The sequence below is a fragment of the Tenrec ecaudatus genome, chromosome 9 (assembly GCF_050624435.1).
Source record: "Tenrec ecaudatus isolate mTenEca1 chromosome 9, mTenEca1.hap1, whole genome shotgun sequence".
Taxonomy (NCBI): domain Eukaryota; kingdom Metazoa; phylum Chordata; class Mammalia; order Afrosoricida; family Tenrecidae; genus Tenrec; species Tenrec ecaudatus.
The window spans coordinates 48759283-48783612 of record NC_134538.1 but is presented as its reverse complement, the minus strand read 5'-3'; the positions used below and the strand labels follow the sequence as shown (position 1 = coordinate 48783612).

The 24330-nt window shown below is 40.5% G+C and overlaps 1 protein-coding gene across 1 annotated transcript in view; it reads left to right on the top strand.

The window, feature by feature from the left end:
- The window catches only part of HDGFL3 (HDGF like 3), a 56892-nt gene that overhangs the window by 7582 nt on the left and 24980 nt on the right, over window positions 1-24330 (top strand). The window contains exons 2-3 of the mRNA XM_075558053.1: window positions 15864-15940; window positions 21303-21441. Coding sequence (XP_075414168.1) covers window positions 15864-15940; window positions 21303-21441 — 216 coding nt within the window. The remainder of the gene's footprint in view (window positions 1-15863; window positions 15941-21302; window positions 21442-24330) is intronic.

Here is a 24330-nt window from a genome sequence, read left to right as displayed (position 1 = left end):
TTCCTTTTTATTATATTTTACCAAAATATCAGCAACCAACGAGAACATTTTTCAAAGAGGTCTTTCATCATAGAAGTGCTGAGGAAGATCAGTAATCAGCACCTAAAATGGTTTGCTCAGACTATAAATTATTTCAAAAGGATAATGGCTTGATCTTCCCATTATAAATATTAACTACACCTGTTTAAAAGTATTTATTATGCAAGTAGAAACATTAGCCTTAGGAAATTTAGAACTCTCCTACCTAGTTATTAACACCCTGAATATATACCTATATTTGTGGGAACTTTTTTTGGTACTCTATATAGTTTTGCCATGTTTTTTCCCAATTAAACACTAGATCTAAAATGATTTTAAACCACAGTGAATTTTTTAAAACTTTTAAGTTATGATTTGGGTGAGTTTCCAGAGCAAATGGGTTTCTATCCAAAAATTCTTACACATTTTAATTCATGGCATTGGTTGCGATCTCCACACTGTAACAGCATTCTTCTCACTTCCTGTGTGTATCATCATCCACCCTTTCCTGTAACGCCCTGCATTCTGAGCTCTATCCCTGGGCAAATGATACCCTGGGGATTGTGTTTGGTTGTTTTTCTTTAGAAGGGCTTATTTCTCACCTCAAACGCCTTTCAGCCATGTCTCGTGAAATGAGTTCAGTTCTAGGCCTAAAGGGTGTCCTGATCAGGGCTACTTCATCTAGGTCTCTGTCAGATCACTAAGGCCTACGCCTTGCTCATCGTTTCAAGTTTTGTTCCATATTTTGTACCCACTCTCTCCAGGACCTTACATTGTGATCCTTTCAGAGTGCTCAGCTGTGGTAACTGGGCTCCATGTAGTTCTGGTCTCAGGGTCGGGGGAGCCTGAAATTCACATGGTTCATTAGTTCTTGGGACTAATTGCTCAGTGAATATATTTCTATAGTGCCATTTGGTTACTTATTATAGGGACTTATTCTAAATGATAATCACTTTTGATTATTGGGTGTTTAGACTTTCTAATTCTTGTATTATTATTGGAACAGTGCTACACGAAACATTTTTCTAGCTAAATGATTGTTTCCATTGAATTGCTTTTGGGAAATAATATTAATCAAAGGGTATATGTGATAGTGTGATAGGTTTATTGTGCCAATAGGAACCTGTGGGATTGATCAAGTTGCAGTTTGATTGGAGGGCAAAGAGATAAATGGCTCAGCAAGGCTTGCCCCTTCTCTCTCCCTCTGGAGGTCGGACCAGCGTGCTGTTGCTTTAGCTAGTTCTCTTCCTCAACCTGTGTGCTGCACTACCTGTGGGCCCAGCCACTGATTGTGGATCATGTTGCCAGAGCTTGAGGCTCCTTTGAGACTTGCTTCGACACATCACAGGTACATACATCATTTGAGCTAAGGCTGGTGGATCGGTCACCTTGCATCGCTTGAGTTTGATAGCCCATCCTCGCCTGCTTCACTAAGCTGAGCTACTGACTGTTGCTGACCCACCCGGCTGTTTGCTGCCTGTGGGTAAACTGTGCCAGCCTTGCCCAAGGGGGGGGGGACTTTGCTTACTTGACCTTGGACTTGGAAGCCCACCTGAGTCGAGGACTTCCAGTATATTAACTGTTCATGAAAGTGAGTTGAACTGAGTCCTCTGTAAGTATTTTTTATAGTCCTTTTTGCTGTGTGTGTGTGTGTGTGTGTGTGTGTGTGTGTGTGTATAAACTCCTTGTTTGTTTCCTTCATTTGTTTCTCTGGAGAACCCTGCCTTACACAACAAGTGAGCTCTGATTTTATATTACCTAATTGTCCTCCAGAAAAGTTTTGACTAACTTACACATTCACCTATAGAATAAGAGAATGGTTGTTTTATCAGTCACAAAAAGTAAATTCTTTTTTTTTAAGTTTTGTCAATCTAATAAATATAAATATTTAATTGAGTTAACTTATTTGATTAAAATTTAGATCGAATCTATATATCAACCTAGAGATACTATATGAAAGTAAAAAGTTATAAAATCATAGAAACCTTTATTAACTAAAAATATCAAATATGTTAAAAAGCATTGCTTTTGATATGCCCACCATCTACGTCTACCCACTTCTGAAAGCATTGTTTCCATCTCTAACCCTTCCCCTGGAGAATTCCTTGCTTTTTGTTTTAATCACATCACAAAAGTCATTTTAGAAATACTAGAGGGATTCTGACCCTGTTCCTTTTCAGTGCTCTATGATGTTGGGGATAAAAACAAATCTGAAAGGGCAAGATTGGGGCTTCAGTGTGTATGGGGTAAGATTTTCCAACAAAATGCTTGAAGTATAGCCCTTGCTACCGTTGAAGAATGAACAGGTACTTCACTGTGATGGAAAAAGTCCTTGGCCCAAGTTTACTGTCCTTTTTTTCCCACCAGTACTGGTTTTTGTTTTCTTGAAAGTTCTTCGTAATGATAAGCCTGTGTTCTTCAAGGAAAAGTATTGAGATTACCCTTTGAGAGTCCAAGAAAACCATTACTCCAGCCTTCTGTGAGTCACAATAGCCCTGTTCCTTGAACGGAACAGGCCCAGTCCATTGTCAGAAGCCACTTTTGATTGGCCCGGTTTTGAAGGCACCTAATGAGACTAGTCAAGTGTAACACTGAGAGAAGCTGTGTGCTGCCATCCACTGGCCATAGAGAGACGTGTAAGCATCTTTTGTTTGGGACAAACCATGAGTGTCTGCACTGGAACCCCAGTAGCAGTACTTTTGGCCTCATCTTGGTATGTAAGACATTAGTTAGGTATAGAGAAAAATCAAAATCAGTAAAGTCCATTCCAAATGGGTATATGGTATGAACTTGGGTACAGGTTCCTGTATTAGGGCAGGTTGACGAGAAACAAATCCAGTGACACCCATGTGTGTAAGAGCTTTATATCGAGAAGTAATTATGCATCAAGAAAGTCTCCTAGGCCAGTTCAAATCTGTAAGTTCATCTGCGGACTCACGGGAGTGGCAGGCAGTGATACAGGATACAGGAAGATCACCGGTTGGTGGGTGTAGAGTCCGTGGAAGCATGGCGGGCCTCTGGCAGCTCTCAGGGAGGCTAGCAAGCAGGAAGGTGAATGGAGAGAGACGGGGTGGGCCCCAGGTCCCCGCTTATAGAGAAGGCCTCACCCTTAGGACACAGCATCAGGCTGTGATCTGATGGACAGGTTTGACTAACCCTGACCAGGAGTGTCTGGTGGACATAAAAACCATCTGACTACCCTAGTTCCTAACCTTTATGTGTGAGAGGATATAGACGTATACTGGAAAACACTAGTAAGGTAGCCATGCTTGTGAGTTTTGCTCAGTAGAGATGCATGTTCTCTCCAAAGTACAGTAACATGTTACTAGACTGTGTACATTTTTCTTAGTTTGCCTCATTCCCATTCTGTGCCACCGCATCTCCCTTTGCGTCTTACCTGCTGGTTTTATGTGTAATTTCTTTTCCTCAAAATAGAAGTGCTAAATTAATTTTTCAATTAGGAGCTTCAAAGGGTTTGGGGTAAATGGACGAAGAGATAATAAAAAAATTCCAGTGACTTTTGTGTAACCCGGCATATCTTCTCCTAGCCTGGATAAGAATGAGCTACATATATGTAAATGCGTTTATGTGACAGTATTTTCACCTTTAATGCAGGAGATGTGGAAGGAGCCCCAGTGGCATGGTGGGTTAGGCTGCTACCACAAGGTTAGCAATTTGAATCCCGCGACCACACTGTAGGGGAAAGATGAGGCTCTCTGCTTTTGTAGACAGTGACAGCCTCAGGAGCCCACAGGGGCAGTGCTCCTTTGTCTTACAGGGTTATTATGAATTAGAATCAACTCAGTGGCAGTCAGTTTGTTTGTTTGGATGCAGGAGACCTGGCTTCAGGTCTTGACCAATGTACCTCATTCGCAGCCACCACCCATCTGTCGGGAGGCTTGTGTCCTGTTGTGATGCTGACCAGGTTTCACCAGAGCTTCCAGACTAAGTCAGACTAAGAAGAAAAGCCTAGCAAATTGAATTATCGACTGCAGACCATGAAAATCCTACAGCTGTGTCATGAGGGGGCACAGGGCCCCGACAGTGTTGTGCACAGGGGCTGTGTGGGTTGCATTGGTTTGATGGGTGACCGCTAAAAACAGCAGCAGCAACACGATCCCAGGGATCAGTCACATAGAAGAATGAAGTAACCTCCTGACCAGTGAATTCAAGTCGTCAGATTGGCATCTTCTCTTGTTCCCTGGAGAGCCCTGTGATGTAGGCAGAGAACTAGACCAGGAGTTAAAAGGTTGTTTAAGTTTGTTAAATTGCATGTTTTATTGCAGCCTTTTTGTAAAATAAAGATGATAGTTCTTATTCATTTTCCTTTCCTTTTTTCTAGAATCAGTGTTTAAGTGCATGTGAGAGAATGGCTTGGCAATGCCCGTTGTCGGGTGCGGAGTGTACTCATGGCATTTCGACTCTGTAGATGAAGACTGCCTCATAGAGCTGTCTTGATGTCAGGCCTTGTCCTTCAGAGCTGCGGGGGTAGGATTGAACCACCAACCATTGGGTTAGCAACCTTTGTTTGTTAATTAAGTACCAAATAATTACCTCCCAGGAACACTAAACTCCAGGCAAAGGGAAAACAGCTCCCAGCCGGTCCTTTGAAGTCACAGCGGCTCTCCTTAGGGTTTCTGAGTCTAGATCTTTACAGAGCACAGCTTTCTCGCCAGGAGTAGCTAACGGGTTTGAGCCAGGGACCAGAGGTTAGTAGACCCACACATACCCCAACTATGCCGCCAGGACTCCTTAGACATTGTAAGGAACCTAGTAAAGGCTCATTAAATGCTTCGGTAGTGTGGCAGGTGTGTCTTTCAGTTTTCCTGTGGCCCAGTATAAGTGAATTGTTTCTAGGATCTGGGAGTTACCGGACATTCCTGTAACAGTTGTCTCTTTCAGTTGGGGAGTGCGTGCGATAGGTCAGTTCTAGCAGTCTCACAGAGCTTCAGGGTTTGGAGGCAAGCCTAACTGGACCACCTTGGCATACATAAATGGTCTCTTAATAAGCTGTTCTTCCCACCTGCATCACTGAGTTGAGCTCAAGCTGCTAGTGGATTCTCTGAGTGAATTATAGATGCCACCTAAAAATAGAGCTATCTGATTTTCAAAGTGTTTGTGAGTCAGTCAGTAGTAACAACAATGTTGTCTACATGTCAAATTCTTGATGTCATGGTAATAACTTCCCAGTTTCAATTGCAAATATGTTTCAGTTGAGACTTATTCTGAGGGGATATGTTCAGCTAGGTTCATTAGTGGTTAACCGATTAAAAAATTAGTTTAACAGAAGATTAAAACAATTTTAGGTAGGTTGAGATGTGGTAACATAAACTCTTAATTTTAAGGAAACACAAATTTAAAAGGAACAGTTTTACAAATTCTCCGTTCATTTTTAGAATTAGCATATGTAGACTGAATTGAAAATAAGTTCCTTGTAATAGCTCTGGCCTTCAAAATGAGATCAATTATTTTTTAAACAAGGAATTTTAATTGTTCTTGACTCTGGACTGCTATCTGAACATTAAGTAACTACTTTTGACTGAGTATTTAGACCTTCAGAATGAGTCATCCCTTGACCCCTAGAAACTGTGAGAGGAGTGGGGCTACCTGAAGGTAGGGGGGGGGCGGGGGAGGATAGCACTGATGATTGAATAACCCCACTCGATGGAACTGAACAACAGAATTGTATGTGAATGGATATATTGGAATGTGTAAGATGTGTCGATAAAACTATTATCTTTTAAGAAAGAATGAGTCACCCTTGCTGATTGATTGTGAGAAAGTATAGTATAGTCACTTTCAAATCTTTTTGAGTAGTAGTCCCAGGAAGAAATGAGAAGTAATTTTCCATCCTAGTGCACACACATAAAACACATACACGCACCTTAGTTACAATGTGGGGTAGGTGACGGGCTGATTACCTAAAGAATGGAGTTTCAAGTCCACCAGCCACTCCAAAGGAAAAGATGAAGCTGCCTGCTTCCGTAAAGATCTAGTCAAGGTTGCAGTGAGTTAGAGTCAGTTGGTGGCAGTGGGTTGGGGTTTTATATGAGTACCTATTATATTCTGTTGTCTTTTTAAAAGAATTTTTATTAGGGACTCATACAACTCTTATCACAATCCATACATACATCAATTGTGTGAAGCACATCTGTACATTCTTTGCCCTCATCATTCTCAAAACATTTGCTCTCCACTTAAAGCCCTTTGCATCAGGTCCTCTTCCCCCTCCCCTCCCCACTCCCTGCTCCCTCATGAGCCCTTGATAATTTATAAATTATTATTTTGTCATATCTTGCCCTGTCCGACATTCTGTTATCTTTTATTTTGTAACAAATCAGATTGCAACCCAATAAATCAATTTCATTACCTACAGTTAAAGTGCTGGTCTGGTCTGTTAAGACATTGGGAAGTTTATCCCTGTGAGTTGGAATTGGATTTTGACAAACAGTGTGGGGCGGTTTGGTGTGCTGTGGTCGGTCACAGGCTAATACAAAGATCGCCAGCACAAAACCACGAAAGTGACACTGGACTTACCCACCCAGGCCAGTATTTCCCATAAAATAAAAAGACTGAGTCTACATAGCAAACCTTCATTTTCTGATGGTATACACACCTTTCCTGAAGGTCACTGTCTTTCATCTGTTTGTATTTGTAAGCCACACGCATTTGCTAAACTACCCAATTGTACACAATTTGATTGATTTTACCTAATATTTCCTGGCTGATAGGATTGAGGCTCTGGAGTTTCCTTGGATTTACGGGGCTAGACTATGGGACATCAATCTGCAACTGGAGTGAGAGACTTTTGCTAAGTTAAGATATTTAGGTAGAACGGGTTTGTTGTACCCGCTGAAGTGGGTATAAAGTCATTATATTAAATATATTTCTAATGGTTATGTATTTACATTTTAAGCATTTCGTGTCCAATAAAAAAAAGATTAACTTGCTATTAGTAACAGAACCTAGTATTGAAAATTAGATGTTTTGCAATTTCTGAAATGTATACATTTTTAAAAGTTTTACATATCCCATCTGACTCTGACTTAACACAAGGATGCTAGTTAGAAATAGCTAGCATTATTAAAGAATAACCTTATCCATTGTATTTTATTAATTAATAATAATTATTATTAAATAAGAATCTCTTAGAACAACAGTCAGATTAGTTTGTTGTTGTTTTTTAATTCCACAGTTGTCCTCAGCTGCTGCTGTTCCTCCCTGGTCCTATTGTGTACTATCCAGAGCTGCAAGGGAAGGGCAGAAACCTTTGATACCACTGAGAAGTATCATGCCCATTATCCATTTTTAATAAGCTCATTGTGTGAAGCAAGAATTTATTTAACTACAAGGGATCAGGTTACTCAGAACTAATATGTCCCTTGTTCTTATATTGTGGTAAACCAAATTACAGGAATAGAGCTATCAACAAGATCTAGCATCTGGTGAGGTTTGCTGAAGTGGAGTGGAGATAAAGGTGATTGAAGACTCATATTTGCTCCATAAAATTGCTTCTCATTCAATATTATTACAAACTCAAAGTGAGCCCTTGAGCACTCCATGTCCTCTTGGTGTACCCGTGTCCTCCAATATCTTCCTTATCCAAATTTGATCACTTGCTACTTGGTACTCTCGCCACAATTTCCTCGTACTTCGAAGCAGTCGCACTGGAAGCTTCCTTGGGTCGTTCTGGTAATCTGCCTTGCCTGCGCCAGCCAGCCCTTTGTGAGACCAGCTAGACATCTTGCATTGTCATATAGATGAGACTGTCCAAGATTAGGTTCATCTGGGTTCTCAGTACTGCTCTTCAGTTCTGTCTCTTGCCCTGGAGTTGACAGAGACTTTTACAACTCTCTTCCAATTTCATGTCCTTTCCCTCAATTCTTTTACTTTCTTATTTCACAAAGAAAAGCAAGGCCAACAGGTTGAACTACAGCTTCTTACCCTTTGCTTGTAAATGAAAAGCACTGCTCTCTCTGCTCTCGCCCTTCCCTCTCAGAGAAGCACATCGATGTCTCTGCTTGGGAGAAGTTAGGATGGAAGGCGAGCACAGCTTGTGTGCAGAGAAAGAAATTGGTGTCCAAATTATGCATCTGCCCCTCAGCAGATGCATGGGCATGGGCAGGTGACCTAACCTCTGGCTTGGGTAGAGTCATCTTTTCAGGGTCACTTCAAGAATTATGAACATAGGAACCTAGACATAGAGGTCATCAAGAAGCTATCGTTTTTCTCCCTTCTCCCTCTTCACGAATACTTTCCTCCTAAATTTTGTTTGATATCGCCCCTTTTTCATTCTTTCGGCATTCCATAAATGTTTTCAAGATCTCCCTGTGCTCCAGTCATTCTAATATATGGCTCAGGAAAGAGAAGTGACCTAAGCGAAGTCTTCATTTCCTAAACTTTAATCAGCCCCTCTCCTCAGTCTCTAGCCTCTTCCTCTCTATGAGAAATAACAGCTCCACTCACCCTGCTTTCTCCGCTGCCTCATTGCCTCTTCCTCACCCCTACACTGAAACTGTGCCCCCTGGGATCACCATGACATGCCAGCCCAAAGAGCGTATTTCCATCCTTTGCGTCTGTGAGTTTCATGCGGTCTTCATCATGTTTCTTTCCTTGTTTGCTACTTCTCTGATTGTACCTTAACAGATTCTACTTTGCCTTCAGCCATCATTTTCCTGAGTGACATCTCTCAAACCTCTATTCAGACCCTGACTTAGGGTGAACTCAAATCCATATATTCATGTACTCACTAAGTAGCTCCATCTAGCTGTCCCCCAGGTACTATCAGTTCATCTTCAAAATGAATATACGGAACTGCCCCTTCCCGCTCACGTATTCCTGTCTTAGTGAAAGATTAGTATTCATGAAGTTACACCGGAAGCAAAGACCTTGAGGCGCCTAAATGCTGCCCTAATCTTCGTCTCCCGCTTACTGCCCAGCTAACCTGTTTCTCTGGTACCTGGGCTTTGAGTGAACGGTTTGCTGACGGGCTGAGCAAAGGGGGTCCTCGTGCTCATTCTGTGGGTAATCGTACATGCGATTCGCTTCATCATCCAGCTCGAGACAATGTACAGGCGCCGTGCTCAAACTGCGGCATGTTCATATTGTGAATGGGGCATAACTTCAGTAAAACAAGGCCTGAATTTGGATTCTTTTGATTCCTTGGTTTTATTTCTATTAAATATATATGTTTTGGTTTCATAAGGACCTTATGCCTATTTTTGCTTATATGTACTTCAGAACATAATGATTCAATTTTTTGACAGGTGTGGGTCAGCAACATGTTTTCCCTTTAAAAAAAGAAGGGGAAAGGTATCACAATATAGGAGACCTCAGCAAACTCGAATGAAACCTTGACAGAGGGACCTAGAGACAGAAACATAGGCATTCAGAGAGTTTAACGCGTAGTCCCAAGAAGAAAAGATGTGAGGACTCTGAGGTAAAAGAAGAGAGACGTGAACAGGGAGAGGGGCATCCTGTCACCCAGAAAGAAGTAGAGTAGACCAGGGACCAGGGCCCAGAGCTGAAGGAGAGAGAGCCTCCCCCAGAGCTGGCGCCCTGAATTCAGACTTCTAGCCTCTGCTTGTTAACACCGGCACCTGCCGAGTCTCCCTTGCTGCTGCAGCGCCAACTAATGACGGCAGGGCCTGTGCGCACGTGGACTTGTGTCTTGGTGCTTATTTCTGGAGGATCTATACTTAGTAGTGGGTTTGCTGGATCTCGGTTATTTCTGTTGACTTTTTAAGGAAGTGCCGTGCCATTTTCCACAATGGTTCCACCAGCAGTGTACAAGAGTGCTAATCTCGCTACACCTGCACCAGCATTTGTTCTTTTCTGAACTTTGTGCTTGTTTGTTTTCCAACTTTGCTGTTAATGCTGGAGTGAGATGAGAACTCAGTTGCATTTTGATTTGTGTCTCATTAATGGCTAATGATCCTGAGCATTTCTTCGTGGGTTTCTTGGCCAATAATGTCTTCTTAGTTAAGTTTCTGTCCTCATGACTTCTGTACATTTTAAAATTAGATTGTTTTATGATGGATATGTTAAATTTTTAAATAAATTATAGAGATTATGCCCTTGTCTGATTGGTAGTTGACAATTCCCCCCCCCCCGTTTGTAGAGTCTGTTTTTATTTTAGAGAAGTCTTTCGAAGCACATGAGTGTCTTAATTTTTAGAAAAATCTTTTACTAGTCTAATTTACCTTCCATTTGTACCTTCTGAGTTGTCTGTGATAGTCTCGTTGTCAAGGGTCAGGTGTTCATACATGGGTGCATTTGCTTCTGGTTCCTCAGTTCTGTTTGGTATATATACCTGTTGTGGTCCTAGTCCTGGTTTACTGTGACCATTGTGGCTGTAGGGTGCTTTGAAAGCAGGAAGTGTTGGGGAATTTCTTGACCTTAGTAATGGTGTGCGTATCTGGCATCTCTTTCCATATAAAGCTGGTCATTAGTTTTTCCATATCTTTAAAGAATGGGAGGGAAGCTTGGTGGCATTCGGCTGTGATCCATATGGTTGGCAGTTTGAAACCACGAGCAGCCCCATAGGAGCATGTTCACGTAAGAGCAAGTGGCAAATAAGGATAATACAGAATGAGTTGGGATGGAAGGGTGGCAGGCAGGAGATGACTTCAGGAAGTCAGATAGACCCGTGTCAGGTAGGGCCTTGTCATTGCAGAATACTGGGCAGGGCAGGGCATCATCAGTGCTATGGTCAGACGTTGGAGAAAAACTTGCTGGGGTGGAAAGGGAAGTAAAGGAGAATGTATGCCAGGAGTCCAGTCAGAGACATGTCTAGAAATGGAAGCAACAGATCATCGTGGGGTCGACCGGGGCCAGCAGTGTGTAGGCAAAGAACACCTTTTATTGATACATGTCATGATATAATTTAGGGATCGAATGGCATGGAAAGCACAGAGCTGGGTGACACCAGCAAAGGAGTGAGTGTAGGCAGATCAGAAAAGTTGCTGTGGAAGGAGACTAACAAGAGCGGGTGAGGAAACGGGGGAATGAGCAGACTGCCGAGTGGAGGGGAAATAGGGGAGAATGATCAGGAGAGTGTGCTGCTGTGGGAGTTTAGAGAAGAACATTTTCCTACAAACAATATAATGGAAAAATACAGATGTAATACATTCTAGTTAACATTACAAATTGAATAGTAAAAAGACAGGGAGGGCCCTATGGAGAAATGCAAAAATTATATGACTAGGTAATTACTTAAAGGTCACATCCTACTATCCAACAAACTTATAAAAAGATGCTTAGCCTCACCTATTCATCAGGGAAATGCAAATGTAAAAGAGCAATACACCAGTGCTAATGCTGTCAAAGACTGCTAGTAAAGGCCTGTTCATACTTTGGTCCCGTGAGTTTTGAAAACCTGCTAATACCCAGTAAAATTAAGAAACACTCGGCCCAGCAGTCTCACTCCTGTAGACGTGTCCCATGGCAACAGCGAAGCCTGCAAACCGCAACCAAACCCCCTGCCTTCACGCTGACTCCATCTCCCAGCAGCCCTCTAGAGGGTCTCAGAGGACCTGAATCTACCAAAGCAATAGCCTGGTCATGCTGCAAAGCAGCTGGCTGATTGAACAGCCGACCTTGCAGTTTGATGCTTACCTGATATCACCACCAGGACACCTTAGAGAAACATCTCAGCTAATTGCCTTTGAGTCACCTCTGACTCATAGTGACCCAAGAGGACAGTAGAACTGCCGCGTGGGTTTTCACAACTCCTAAGTCTACAGGAGCAGAAGGCCTCATCATTCTAGTACTGGTCGTTCACGCACCATGCCACCCAGGCTCCTTAAAGAAGCATCCACAGACCAAACTCCCTGCCATCCAGTAGATTCCGAATCGTAGTGACCCTAGAGGACAGGGGAGAACTGCCGTGTGGACTTCCACGACCGTAACTTTTTGCAGAAGTAGAAAGCCTCTTTCGCCCATTGAGTGGCTCATGATTTCGAACTTCAGATTCTGTGGTTAACTTGCCAATGTATAACCACTGTGCCTTCAGGGCTCCCTTAAAGAAGCATTAATACATAAAAAAATATATAGTTACACCCCTCCACACCCACACCCAAACATACATACTTTACGGGCAAAAGCAATGGAGACAAGGTAAAATGCCAGACCCTCCCAGAAATGTTGAATAAATCTGGCGTATCCAATCCATGACTCATTTTGCTGTTCAAAACAAGAACTTTTGACCACGTTGTTTGCAAGTCTGGCTGGGTAGTTACTCATCTCCTTGGGAATGCAGTTTCTTTTGTCGCAGAGGTAGCTAGTTGTACATTGATACTCTGTCATGAAGTAAAGGCATCCAGGCGTTGCTTGCAGGCCCAGCTGCTGTGGGAGAAAAAGTGATTACTAAATAATTGATCGACTGAACAGTGGAACATAATAGAGGAAAATGGAGGGAAAGGTTAATAAAAAATGGGAAAGGGAAGGAAGAAGATTGGGGAAGACACTAAATACTTTATCTTGTTTCAGGTTAGAATAAACATACTGTCAATGTGTACATATTATTGCTGTTAATAGTGTTCATGAAGGATTTTAACTGCCTGTGGAATTAAAAATAAGGTACTTGAGATATAATTTATGTGATAAAAGATAAAGAGAAAAAATAGGGGCATAAAAGAATTAAGCCAGACAGGATGAGGGCGCTTTTAATAATTTATAAAATTTCTTCATTATCTTTTCAATTCATTTTTTTTCATGAACTTTTAAAAATCCTCTCATATGTTACAAATATAAATGATTTTCATTTGGATCAATAATTAAAAACCTACACAATAAAGCTAAGAAGAAGCCCACCTAACACAAAATAGTAAAGGGTAGAAATCATTTCCAAACTCAAAATAGTGTATCAGACGTGAATAAAGCAAAAGGAAGGGTGACCGTATTTCTATCAGACAAAATGAAATGTTACTGTTTTATGTTGTCAACTTAAGCTCAATGAAATTGAAAGCAAGAATAAAAATTGTGCTCAAATTGACACAAGTCTTTAAGAACTAGATTCACTAGTTCCCAAATTTAGTTGTACATGATTATCCTGCTGCAAAATAATTTTGGATGGGGTTTGGAAGGTCTGCTAAAGCAATGAAAATGTACTAAGTAAAATTCTACATAGACTCAGAAATCTCATTGGGGGAGGGCCAGGTAAGAATTTCCACTGGGGAGTCAGGAAAGAAAAGGCTAAAATTCTGCTAATACCGGTTCTAGAAACTCAAACCTGGTTGAGAGCTGAAGACTCATTCCAAACTCTCTGTGTTAGGGCAAAGGGTGCTGAGTTAAGGAACCCATTGATTTAGCCGATAGAAAGGCTGGTTCTTTAGTGGAAAGCATATCTTCAGCTAGACACCATGTGGTAATGCAAACCTACTGTTCCAACTCATCATTGCTGGGGGTCAATAATGACTCCCAGTGTGCTACAGTTCCTTATTTTTATGTTATTTCACAGAAGTCACTAAGGTAGATGTTAATGGGAATCTTAGACGTTTTTTTAATCTTGGCAACTAAATCAACTTGAAAAAATAAAAGCATATGAGGCAAATTAAAAAAAAAAACTATTTCCAGACCAGAAGTGGCACGAGGACCGCCAGTTTTGCAACCCTTGTAGTAGGTATCCGTTACATCACATTAGACAAAGGACGAGTTTGACCCAGAGTTCTCTCTTTTCCAATTTCATTTGAAAGAAAAGTTTTTAAAGGTTTTTATTTTGTTAATTCACTGCTCCTGAGTGAAAAGTGCATGATGTGATTTTTTTTTATCACCTAGTAATTCAATGCTTACCACCTATCTGACCATAGGCTTTTCCACTTTATGTTCTATTTTTATTTGTTCAAAATATAATTATTAAAGTTTTTTGTATTGTTGAGATAGTATTGAATGGGGCATAGTTGAGATTTTCATAGCATTATAAATAGGTAAAGCCTGGAAGCAAGAATATATATATATATGTATGTATATGTATAAAATCTCAATTCTTAACATAGATGAGTACGTAGTTCTAGTCCCCTCTCAATTTATTTATATTATATAAGCATGCCTATATTTAGGCCGCTATAGATGTCCTTTGCCTCCTGGTTCTTTCCTCTGTTTTCTTTTACTTTCCTCTTGTCCCACCATCATGTTCGGCCTTCGTTCAGGTTTAGCAATTTGTCGCTGCTTACGTTGCCCTTGATTGAGTCCCACTAGGCATCCTACAACTTTCCTTCCATTGATTTTAGTTCACTTGTTGTTCCCTTGTCCCTGGGTTGGTCCCCTTCCTTTCTCCCACCTCCCCTTCTCCTATGTGCCCTCGGAACCATTGGTCCTGTCCTTTTCATCTCCAAACCATTTGTCCTGTCTATCTTATCCAGCTAGACATGGGAGAGTAAAGTTTTGTTGACCATTCAAAAATTATAGCAGTACATCAACAGGGAGCTGCCAAAAATTCAAGCTGGATTTAGCAGAGGACTGGCATCAGATGAATCTTGGCTAATTGCAGAGAATATCAGAAAGATCGTGTTTTATTGACTGTTCAAAAGAATTCAGCCATGTACATCATAACAAGCTATGGGCATCACTAGGATGAATGGGAATTCTTAAATGCTTCATTGTACTCATTTGGAACTATACATCAGTAGTTCTTAACCCTTTAATATAGTTCTTCATGTTGTGGTGACTCCCCAACCATAAAATTATTTTCGTTGCTACTTCATCACTGTAATTTTGCTACTGTTTTAAATTGGGCGACCCCTGTAAAAAGGTCATTCCATCCCCAAAGGGGTTGAGACCCACAGGTTGAGAACCGCTGCTTTACACAGACTAACTCAAACCCGTATTCAAACACAAGGGAATACTGCTTGGTCTGAAATTAAGAGGGGTGCATTAGGGTTATATCTTTATTAAATCAATATGCTGAGCAAATAATCTGAAAATTAGACTATTTGAAGAAGACCTTGACATCAGGATAGGAGGAAGGCTCTTACACTACCTCTGCGGTATGTTGATGGTACAGTCTTGCCTGCTGAGCGAGAAGAGGACTTGAAGCACTTAATGATGAAGACCAGTCCTTCAGTATGGATTACAACTCCATGTAAGGAAAACAAAAATCCTTAAAGCGGAACATCCTGGTGAATGCGTAACGATGAATATTGCGCAGCATTCGTCTTGTTCGGGTCCACAATCCGTGCTTATGGGGCCGTCACTCAAGAGTCAGCTGACATACTCACAGGACCACTTAAAAATGTGTCGGGAAGTAAGGATGTCACGTTGAGAAAGAACTAAGGTGCTCCTGCTGCAAGCCGGGGTATTTTCAGATGCCTCGCGTGCATGTAAAAGTTGGACAGTGAATAAATAAGAATGGAGAAGAATTCATTTGTTTGAAGTATGATGTAGACAAAAATATTGAAAATGCCACAGACTACCAGAGGGAACAAACAAATCTGTCTTGGAGGAAGTTCGACCAGAATGTTCATAGAAGCAAGGATGGTGAGACTTTGTCTCCTATGCTGTGGGCATGTTCTCAGGAGAAACCATTCCATGGAAAGAGACATGATGTTATCTTTTCATGACATTAAAAAAGAATTATTTCACTAGGATAAACTTCCACTAGTAATTCTATTGAGTCAAATGAAATATGAGGGTTTTTTAATCCTAATTTTGCATCACTATAGAGTTATCATCAATTTACAGTGGGCCACATAGGAACTTGATAATCATTTTAGAGTTCAAGAAAATAAAATTTTAAATTTTGATTAGAGGGCTTTTATTTTGAAATTAGCAACAGAGTATCTGAGTTTTATAGTGTTTCTTTTGCAAAATTTTATTAAATACACAATAACAAGGTTTATCTTTAATAGATTGATGAACTCCCGGAAGGAGCTGTGAAGCCTCCGGCGAACAAGTATCCTATCTTCTTTTTTGGCACCCATGAAACGTAAGTCAACAAAATTCAAAGTGTCAACAACTCTCATTTGCTCTGCTAGACTGCTCTGTTTATGGAAGATCTATAATGTTTTTTATATTGTTAAAATAGAATCTGTTACATAAAATTACCAAGCCCGATAACTTAAAAGTTTCATGATCTTAATGTCTGAAAGTATATTTTTAGATTTGAAAGTCATTTTCATTCTGTTTAAGTGTTGGGTGTTATAGAAAAGTCTCTCTTTAGGACGTCTTTTAAGCCCTAAGGTAGTTTGCTGGCCATTCCCAGTAATTTCTTCTGCAGCTCTTGTACATTTCCCTTCTGCAGAAATTGCTTCTTCATATTTCATAGAAAAAAATTTTGTTCTTTCAGACTCTTTCAACTTGTGAATCCTGACACAAACATACATACTGTATTTTAAAGGTCTAACAATTGATTGGTATGGTACAGGTTAAACTGTTATAATGAAGGAAGTGCAAATTATAGTGTCTCGAATCATAATAGACCTTCCTTTTGAAACAATTCAGAGGTGACCACATCAGGAGAATAAATTACTCCACCTTAAGGACCCAGGTTCCTTCTGCCTTATTGTCCCACCATCCCTTGAGTGTCGCCCTTGTTTGTATGCTTAATTAGGAATTGCATTCAGCAGCTTATATGTCCATTTTCCTGCCAGAGAGAAGGCTGACTTCTTTTTACAGAAATGACAGAAACGTTGTAGCACTTGATCACGTATCACATCTAGCTGTATCACATCTAGCACTTGATCACGTATCACATCTAGCTGAAGCAGGAAAACCCATCTCTAGCCTGACAGATGCATGTTCTGCTTACAAACATGGGGGGGGGACTAAGAATAAACAATCCTATCTGTGAGTGAGGGGGGTGCGGAGTGGGGACCCAAAGCCCATCTGTAGGCAACTGGACACCCCCTGACGGAAAGGTCTTAGGGAGGAGACGAGCCAGTCATGGTGAAGGGTAACAACAATGAAACATACAACTTTCCTCTAGTTCTTAAATGCTTCCTCCCCCCACTATCATGATCCCAATTCCACCTTACAAATCCAGCTTGATGGAGCATGTACACTGGTACAGATAGCAACTGGAAACAGGAATCCAGGACAGATGATCCCTTCAGGACCAGTGGTGAGAGTGGAGATATCTGGAGGGTGGAGGGAAGGTGGGGTAGAACGGGGGGACCAATTACAAGGGTCTACATATAACCTCCTCCCTGGGGGACAGACAACAGAAAAGTAGGTGAAGGGAGATGCCAGACAGAGTAAGATATGACAGAATAATAATAATTTATGAATTATGAAGGGTTGATGAGGGAGTGTGAGGGGGAAACGAGGAGCTGATATTAAGGGCTCAAGTAGAAAGCAGATGTTTTGGGAATGATGATGACAACAAATGTACAAATGTGCTTGATACATGGATGTATGTATGGATTATAAGAATTGTATGAGCCCCCAATAAAATGATTTTTTAAAAAAGGAAGAGAAGAATGAATAATGAGGGGCTGACACACTAAGAATGTATATGATTACTTACAACCGGAAAAACAAATGGAATAGAAATTGAAAATGTGGAGAAAAACTAAAAACTGTCATGAACTCTTGTAAGTCCCCAAATACGTTCTGTTAATTTCAATATTAGTAGAGCCAGATGTTATCTCCTTCTTATCTCTGTCACTTTGACTCTTTCTCATGCTTGCCTTGAAAGAGAGTTTGTTTATTTCAGCTAATAAGACACTGAATTATGCAGTGAATCACATTTTCCTCCTCTGACTTTTTGGAAGCATAGAATGAAATGGTTTTTCTATAATAAATGTACCTTTCTCTTGGAGTGAAAATTTTTAAGTAGCTTTATTGGCATATATTTCACATATCATAACTTAATCATTCAGTCATTTTAAGAAGAGCTGTTCAGTAATCACCATGGCCAATTTCAGAACCTTTTCTTCCACTATTCATTGCTGTTAGCTCCCCATTCCTCCCCAGCCTTCCCTGCTGCGCCCTTCAAAACAAACCACTGGATTCACAAGGAGCAGGGACAACTGCCCCAGCGGGTGTCCTAGACAGTCACGCCTTACAGGAGTGGGGAGCCTCTGCTTTATCCCAGCCTCTCCCCTAGCAATTACTAATCTGGTTACTGGCTCTATACATTTCCCTATCCTAGATTTTATGTACAAAAAAATCATACAGAGCACAAACAGAAAGCAAAGAAAGAAAAACCCAACAACAACAATGATGACTAGACGAAACAGAACAGACCCAATCCTTTGTGATGTGTTTCTGTATTTGCCTCATTTCCTATCTCCATTTTATGTCTATATGACTGTTTTTCTTTCGCTTTAGGACCTATTTCCCAGTGACCTGATTGATCGTATTTCTGAGACAAGGCAGGATTTAATCATTAACATCACATTTCTACTATAAACACCAAGATCAACCATTTACCACACTACGTGGTTTCTTTCATTCACTTAGCAAGCTTCTATTTTCGAGACATTTAGCACGGCCCTGGGAGTGAAAAGGTGCCCTTAAAAAACTTGCCACCTGGTGGGTTGCTGGTGCCTGGGACATAATGATTCCACCGAACAGCGTGAGGGGGTTCACAGAGCGGTTTCTTAACAACATTCTTAGTATAAGTTAGTGACACCATTCTCAGTCTTAACAAACAACCTAACATTTAATATTGTTTCAGGTGACTTTTCAGTAGATAGTGGGTATCTGTAACTGTGTGATTATACCCTGGCAATTACCTAATAATATTCAACTACTCTTTGAAGGCAGGGATCTTTGTTACTTATTCCTGTATACACATTACTTAGCATAGTGCCTTGCCCATGGGAGGGACTTTAAAATATCTGCTGGGTGAATTAAAATTAATTAAATTAAATTATAAAAAGCAACAACCTAAAGGCATGTGAAAGAGGAGGTACTTAACACAAACTATCAGCCCTGTGTGCAAGTTAGCAGTAGGAGTACCCCCATGTAGGGCCAGTTAGCAGTAGGAGTACCCCCATGTAGGGCCAGTTAGCAGTAGGGGTACCCCCATGTAGGGCCAGTTAGCAGTAGGGGTACCCCCATGTAGGGCCAGTTAGCAGTAGGAGTACCCCCATGTAGTGCCAGAATTGCCCAGAAAATACATCTTTCACACGATTTGAATGCCCAGGTAGATAGATGAGATTGATTGAAGACCCAAATTCTTCTCTATATAATAAGCCATAACCCCAGTAGTTTCGGCCTAGGCAATTTTTAAGGCAGTCTTGGCCGGGGTGGGGAATAGCCTTAGAGCAAGTACGTTGCAGTTTTTGCCTTTTAGTTTTGATTTGCCCTTTCTTTTTTTTTTTTTTTTAGTTATTTATTTTTTAAAAACAATTTATTAGGGGCTCATACAACTCTTATCACAGTCCATACATATACATACATCAATTGTATAAAGCACATCCATACATTCCCTGCCCCAATCATTCTCAAAGCATTTGCTCTCCACTTAAGCCCTTTGCATCAGGTCATCTTTTTTTTCCCCTCTCCCTCCCCGTGATTTGCCCTTTCAAAGCTGTCCAACGTATGGCAAAATCATCAATTGAGAATGCATGTGATACACAGAGTTAGCAGTCGTCCAGAAAGGAAGAAGCAGCACAGTTGTTCATAAAACATAGGACTTGTTTTAGAAGAGTGTGTTCGTGGTCTCCTTTCGGCTGAGGTAACATGGCCAGTTGTCAATGGACTGCTTTCTGTTCCCTGCAGCAGGAGGACATAGATCTCATATTTTGAAAAAAATGTATTAACAAGAAAGAGTAGAAGTGATTCGCCCTTTCATCGAAAAAAAGTAATCCTTGCCTCTGGTTCTTATGACACCATTAAATAAAGGCCCTGGTTAGCATCCCCAACTAGTCTGTGTGAACCTCAGACAACCAAGCCCTCAATCAATTCCTGGCCATGGGGCCTTTTCCAAAGGCTATGGAAAAGACTTATTCGTGACAGATTTCTGTACCAGGGAAATGGGCATACCCAGAGTCTCTTTCTCATGTTGAGTTTGTCAGAAAGACAGTGACATGCTTTTTTCCTAAAGTGTATAGTAATCTAATAAGCTATCTCTTGGTTCGGTGCGATGGAACTGCACTGACTGAGTGGTTTAAGGTGAGTAAGGATGACAGGTCGGGTGGTTCTTAAATAGCCCAGAGATCAGGCCTTCATCTGAGTTATTTTTTAACTTGACATCTTTGATCAGCTGAACAATGCGAGGAATCAGTACTGAAACCCAGTCGGAAAATGAAATTTATAGACAATGAAAAATGAACAGATGACCCATAGTGTCATAGCTTTAAAGGTCACCTCTGCTGATATTCCTACCTTCGTATCTCCAGCTTAGATATGCCCTGAACCTAGAATCATCGCTTAAAGCACACACTTGGCACTTCTTTTCTTAAAACCTTTCAGGGCATCCCGTTTCACTCAAAGTCCTCACTGTGCCCCCAGGCACCTTTGTCTCCTGCCCCTCCAGGAGCAGGCTGACCTCTCCGACTTCATCTCTTACTACGTGCCCCTTGACTCATTTCACACAGCCACACAGGCCTCCTGTTTCTGAGAAACGCTCCAGTCTCAGGGCCTTTCCACCTGCTCTTTCTTCAACTTGCTATCCTCGGGTGACTCTGTAGCTCCTCTATTTGTGTAAAGCGAGAGCTTGCCTGATCTGTCTATTTCAAATAAGACAGCCATGCCTGTCTCTTCCCGGTTTTGCTTTGGTCCTTAGCACACATCGTATATGTGCTCCTCTTCCTGTCTAACCCTGTGCCCTCCATGGCCTACAGTGTATACTCCTGCAGGGCCCAGCACCTCTGACCCAGAGCCTGGCATATGGTCGATGTTCAGTACGTCTTTGTTGGATTATGGATAAATCAATAAAGCTGTGTATGGTAAGCTTCATAGGAGTCATCCAGGATGTGGGCCACCACAGTTTCATCCACCAAGTTAATGTCTGAGGTAATAATGGTGGAAACAAAGTTAACTGCTCAATTCCGTCAAAAAGTAGTAGTAATAGTGCTAACTTTATTAAAGTAAGAGCAAAAAGGTTTGTTGAAGGTAATACAAGTCATGAATTAGGGAAACACAAAGCAGAAAGAAGTCTACTTTGCTCTAAAACATGGAGGGAAAGGTCTACTTTTATAGTAAAGATGAAGATGGCGAGTATGTGCCTTGAATGATGTTTCTAAAACGCGATTTGGGCCTAACTCAAAAGAGTTTATATATACTTTAAATTTGTTTACGGAAATATCCTTTCACCTCCTGGTTGCTACTGGTATTTAAAATACCTTCTTACATTTGAAGACCATAATGTCAATCCTATTTCTTAAATCTCTCTACAGTGCATTTCTAGGTCCCAAAGACCTATTCCCATATAAGGAATACAAAGACAAGTTTGGAAAGTCAAATAAGCGGAAAGGCTTTAATGAAGGATTGTGGGAAATTGAAAATAACCCTGGAGTAAAATTCACTGGCTACCAGGTAAGTTTGCTTTGTTATCACTCACCACATCTTATTTCTTTGATTTTACCTTCTTTGTGTTTTTGTATGGGGAGTTGCCATCACATGCTGTCAGGAGGCTTTGTAGCCCCAGAGGCAGTTATAACTGCTGCTTAGGGCTCAAGTGCTCGCTGGGAGACTGCAGTTGTTGAACCTGTACCTTAAGAATGTTAAGAATAAGTTCCATTCTTTCCACTTAAAGCGTGGTAACAATTCAGCAGGGCAAGGGTGCTCGCTCACATTCAGTATTTTATTAGAAGTCCTAACCAGAGCAATGAGACAAGGAGAAGAGGAAAAGAGTATCTAGATGGGAAAAGGAGTAAAATTATGCCTGTAGATGAGATAACCTTGCACACGGGAATTTCTACAGAGTCCACTAGAATACTTCTAGAGCTAATAGAGGAATTCAGTAAAGTCTCAGGCTATAAAATCAACAAAGAAAATCATTTGGGTTTTAAGGGAGATGTTGGACAGCGTAAGATATGACCAAATAATAATAATTCATAAATTATCAAGAGTTCCTGAGGGAGTGGGGCAGGGAGGGAGGTGAAAAAATGAGCTGATACCAAGGGGTAAAACAGAAAGCAAATGTTTTGAGAATGATGATGGCAACAAATGTGCTTGACACAATGGATGTATGTATGGACTGTGATAAGAGTTGTATGAACTCCCAATAAAATGATTTTTTTAAAGAAAGAAAGAAAATTATTTGGGCTTCAATGTACCAGCAGTGAGAAAATCTGAAAGGGAAGTTAAAGAAACAATTTTATTTATAATAGCATCTAAAACAGTAAAACACTTAAGAATAAATATAACCAGGGACCCAAAGGACTTAGAGCAGGAAGACTATAAAACACTGCTGAAAAAGCTCAAAGAAGACTCAAGTAAGTAAATGTTCTATCCATGGTCATGGATTGGAAGATCTAATGTAGTTAAAATGTCAGTACTATCCAAAATGATCTATAGGTTCAACACAATCTTGATCAAAATTGCATCAGTTTTTTGATAGAAATGATCAATCCTCAACTTTATATGGAATGACAAGAGGTTCTCAATAGCTGACATTATGTTGAAAGAGAAGAACAAAACAGGAGGACCCATCTTCCTGATTGTAAAACCTGTTCTACAGCCACAGTAATCAAAACAGCCCGGTACTGGCCTAACAGTAAACACATAGACCAGTGGGACTGATAGTCCAGAAATACATCTATACTTTGTGGTCAGCTGATCCTTGATAAGAGTGCTAAGGCCATTTGATGAAGAAAGAAGAGTCCTCAGTAAATCGTGTTGGAAAATTAGATTTCCACACAAAGAAAGCTGAAACAGGATCCATGCTTCAAACCATACACAAAAACAATCTCAGAACGGACTAAGGACCTCAATGTACAAATTAAAACCCTAAATTCTTGGAAGAAAAAGCAGTACAACACTATGTCAGGCCTACTTTTCAACAATGAATTATTTAATATGACAAGCACAAATGTCAAGAGACAAAGTAGATATTAGACCCTCATAAAAATTAAAAATGTCCATTAAAGTATTTTACTAAAAAAGTCATATACTTCCATATATAGGGAGGCCAGATAACTAGCATCTCCAAGGCAAAAGATGTGAAGACACGAGATTAAAAAAAAAAAAAAAAGACGTTCCATTTCAATGTGGAAGTGCTCACAGTAGCCCAAAGGTGGAACCAACCATCCGGAGATGATGAATAGCTAAACAAAATGTGCATATCGACAATGGAATATTACCTAACCAGGAGGAGAAATTAAATCTTGATGAATGATACATTGTGGATGGAATTTGAAGAAATTTTGCTGAGTGAATAAGCCATTGACCAATGGGTAAAATTAAATGAACTCATTTGTGTACTATAAAAATAAAAAGCAAGTGTATGGAGGCCAAGTTCGTTAATGGCTCCTGGAGCAGCAGGGAGCAGAAAATGGAGAGATTAGCAGTGATAGAAAAAGAACATTAAGGGTAAGATTGTAAGCCAATTTTTGTAACTGATGTGAATAACTTGTATACTTGTAAAAAGTTGAATTGGCAAATGTTGTATGATAAATTTATTTTCAAAAAGAGAAAGAGTAACTGCTGAGACTTCTTTTGTACAACCAGAAACCTGGTTCAAAGTGGAAGGAGTGTCAGGAACCAGGTAAAGGAGAAGGATGTGGAGCTTTGGACTATTTGTCTCCATGAATAATTGACTCCGTGGCAGTGAGCTTTTTGTTTTGGGGTTTTTTGACCATGAAACTAGAAAAATTAGATGGTACCTGCCTACCATTAACTCAACAATTTGTCAAAGACTCTATAGATTATTCCTGATCAAAAGAGTGAAAATACAGATCAATTTCTAATTCTCTTGACTAAATTTTCTGGAGCCGGCCATGGAAAGTAGAGGAACCCATAACACTGTTGCCTTGAGATAATCTTTTAAAGCTTCGAACCCCAAATATCCCCAGAAGCCATCCCTTAGGGTAACTAGTAAAAACGGTCTGCCCTTCAGCATATGTCCTTTTAAGAACTGTTTCTATGGGCAGTGGTTTTATGGTAATGAGGGAGGACAGATGCAAAGTAGGGTGGAAAATGTTGCCCCACAAAGAGTGTAACCAAAGCCTCTAAATTGTATGTGTTGAATTAGTATGTTTTGCTGTGCGTATTCTTAACCAAAACAAACTGCTTCTTTTTTCCCTTGCAATTTTAAAAGCATTTATTTTTTACTTTTTAAATTTTATTTTTAACAGTTTATTGGCACATAATTTACATAGCAGACACTTAAAGAGTTCGATCGTTCAGTCACATCAAGGAGAATTGTACAACCATTACCACATCAATTTTAGAACCAAATTGATTCTTTTAATAGTTTCTGGT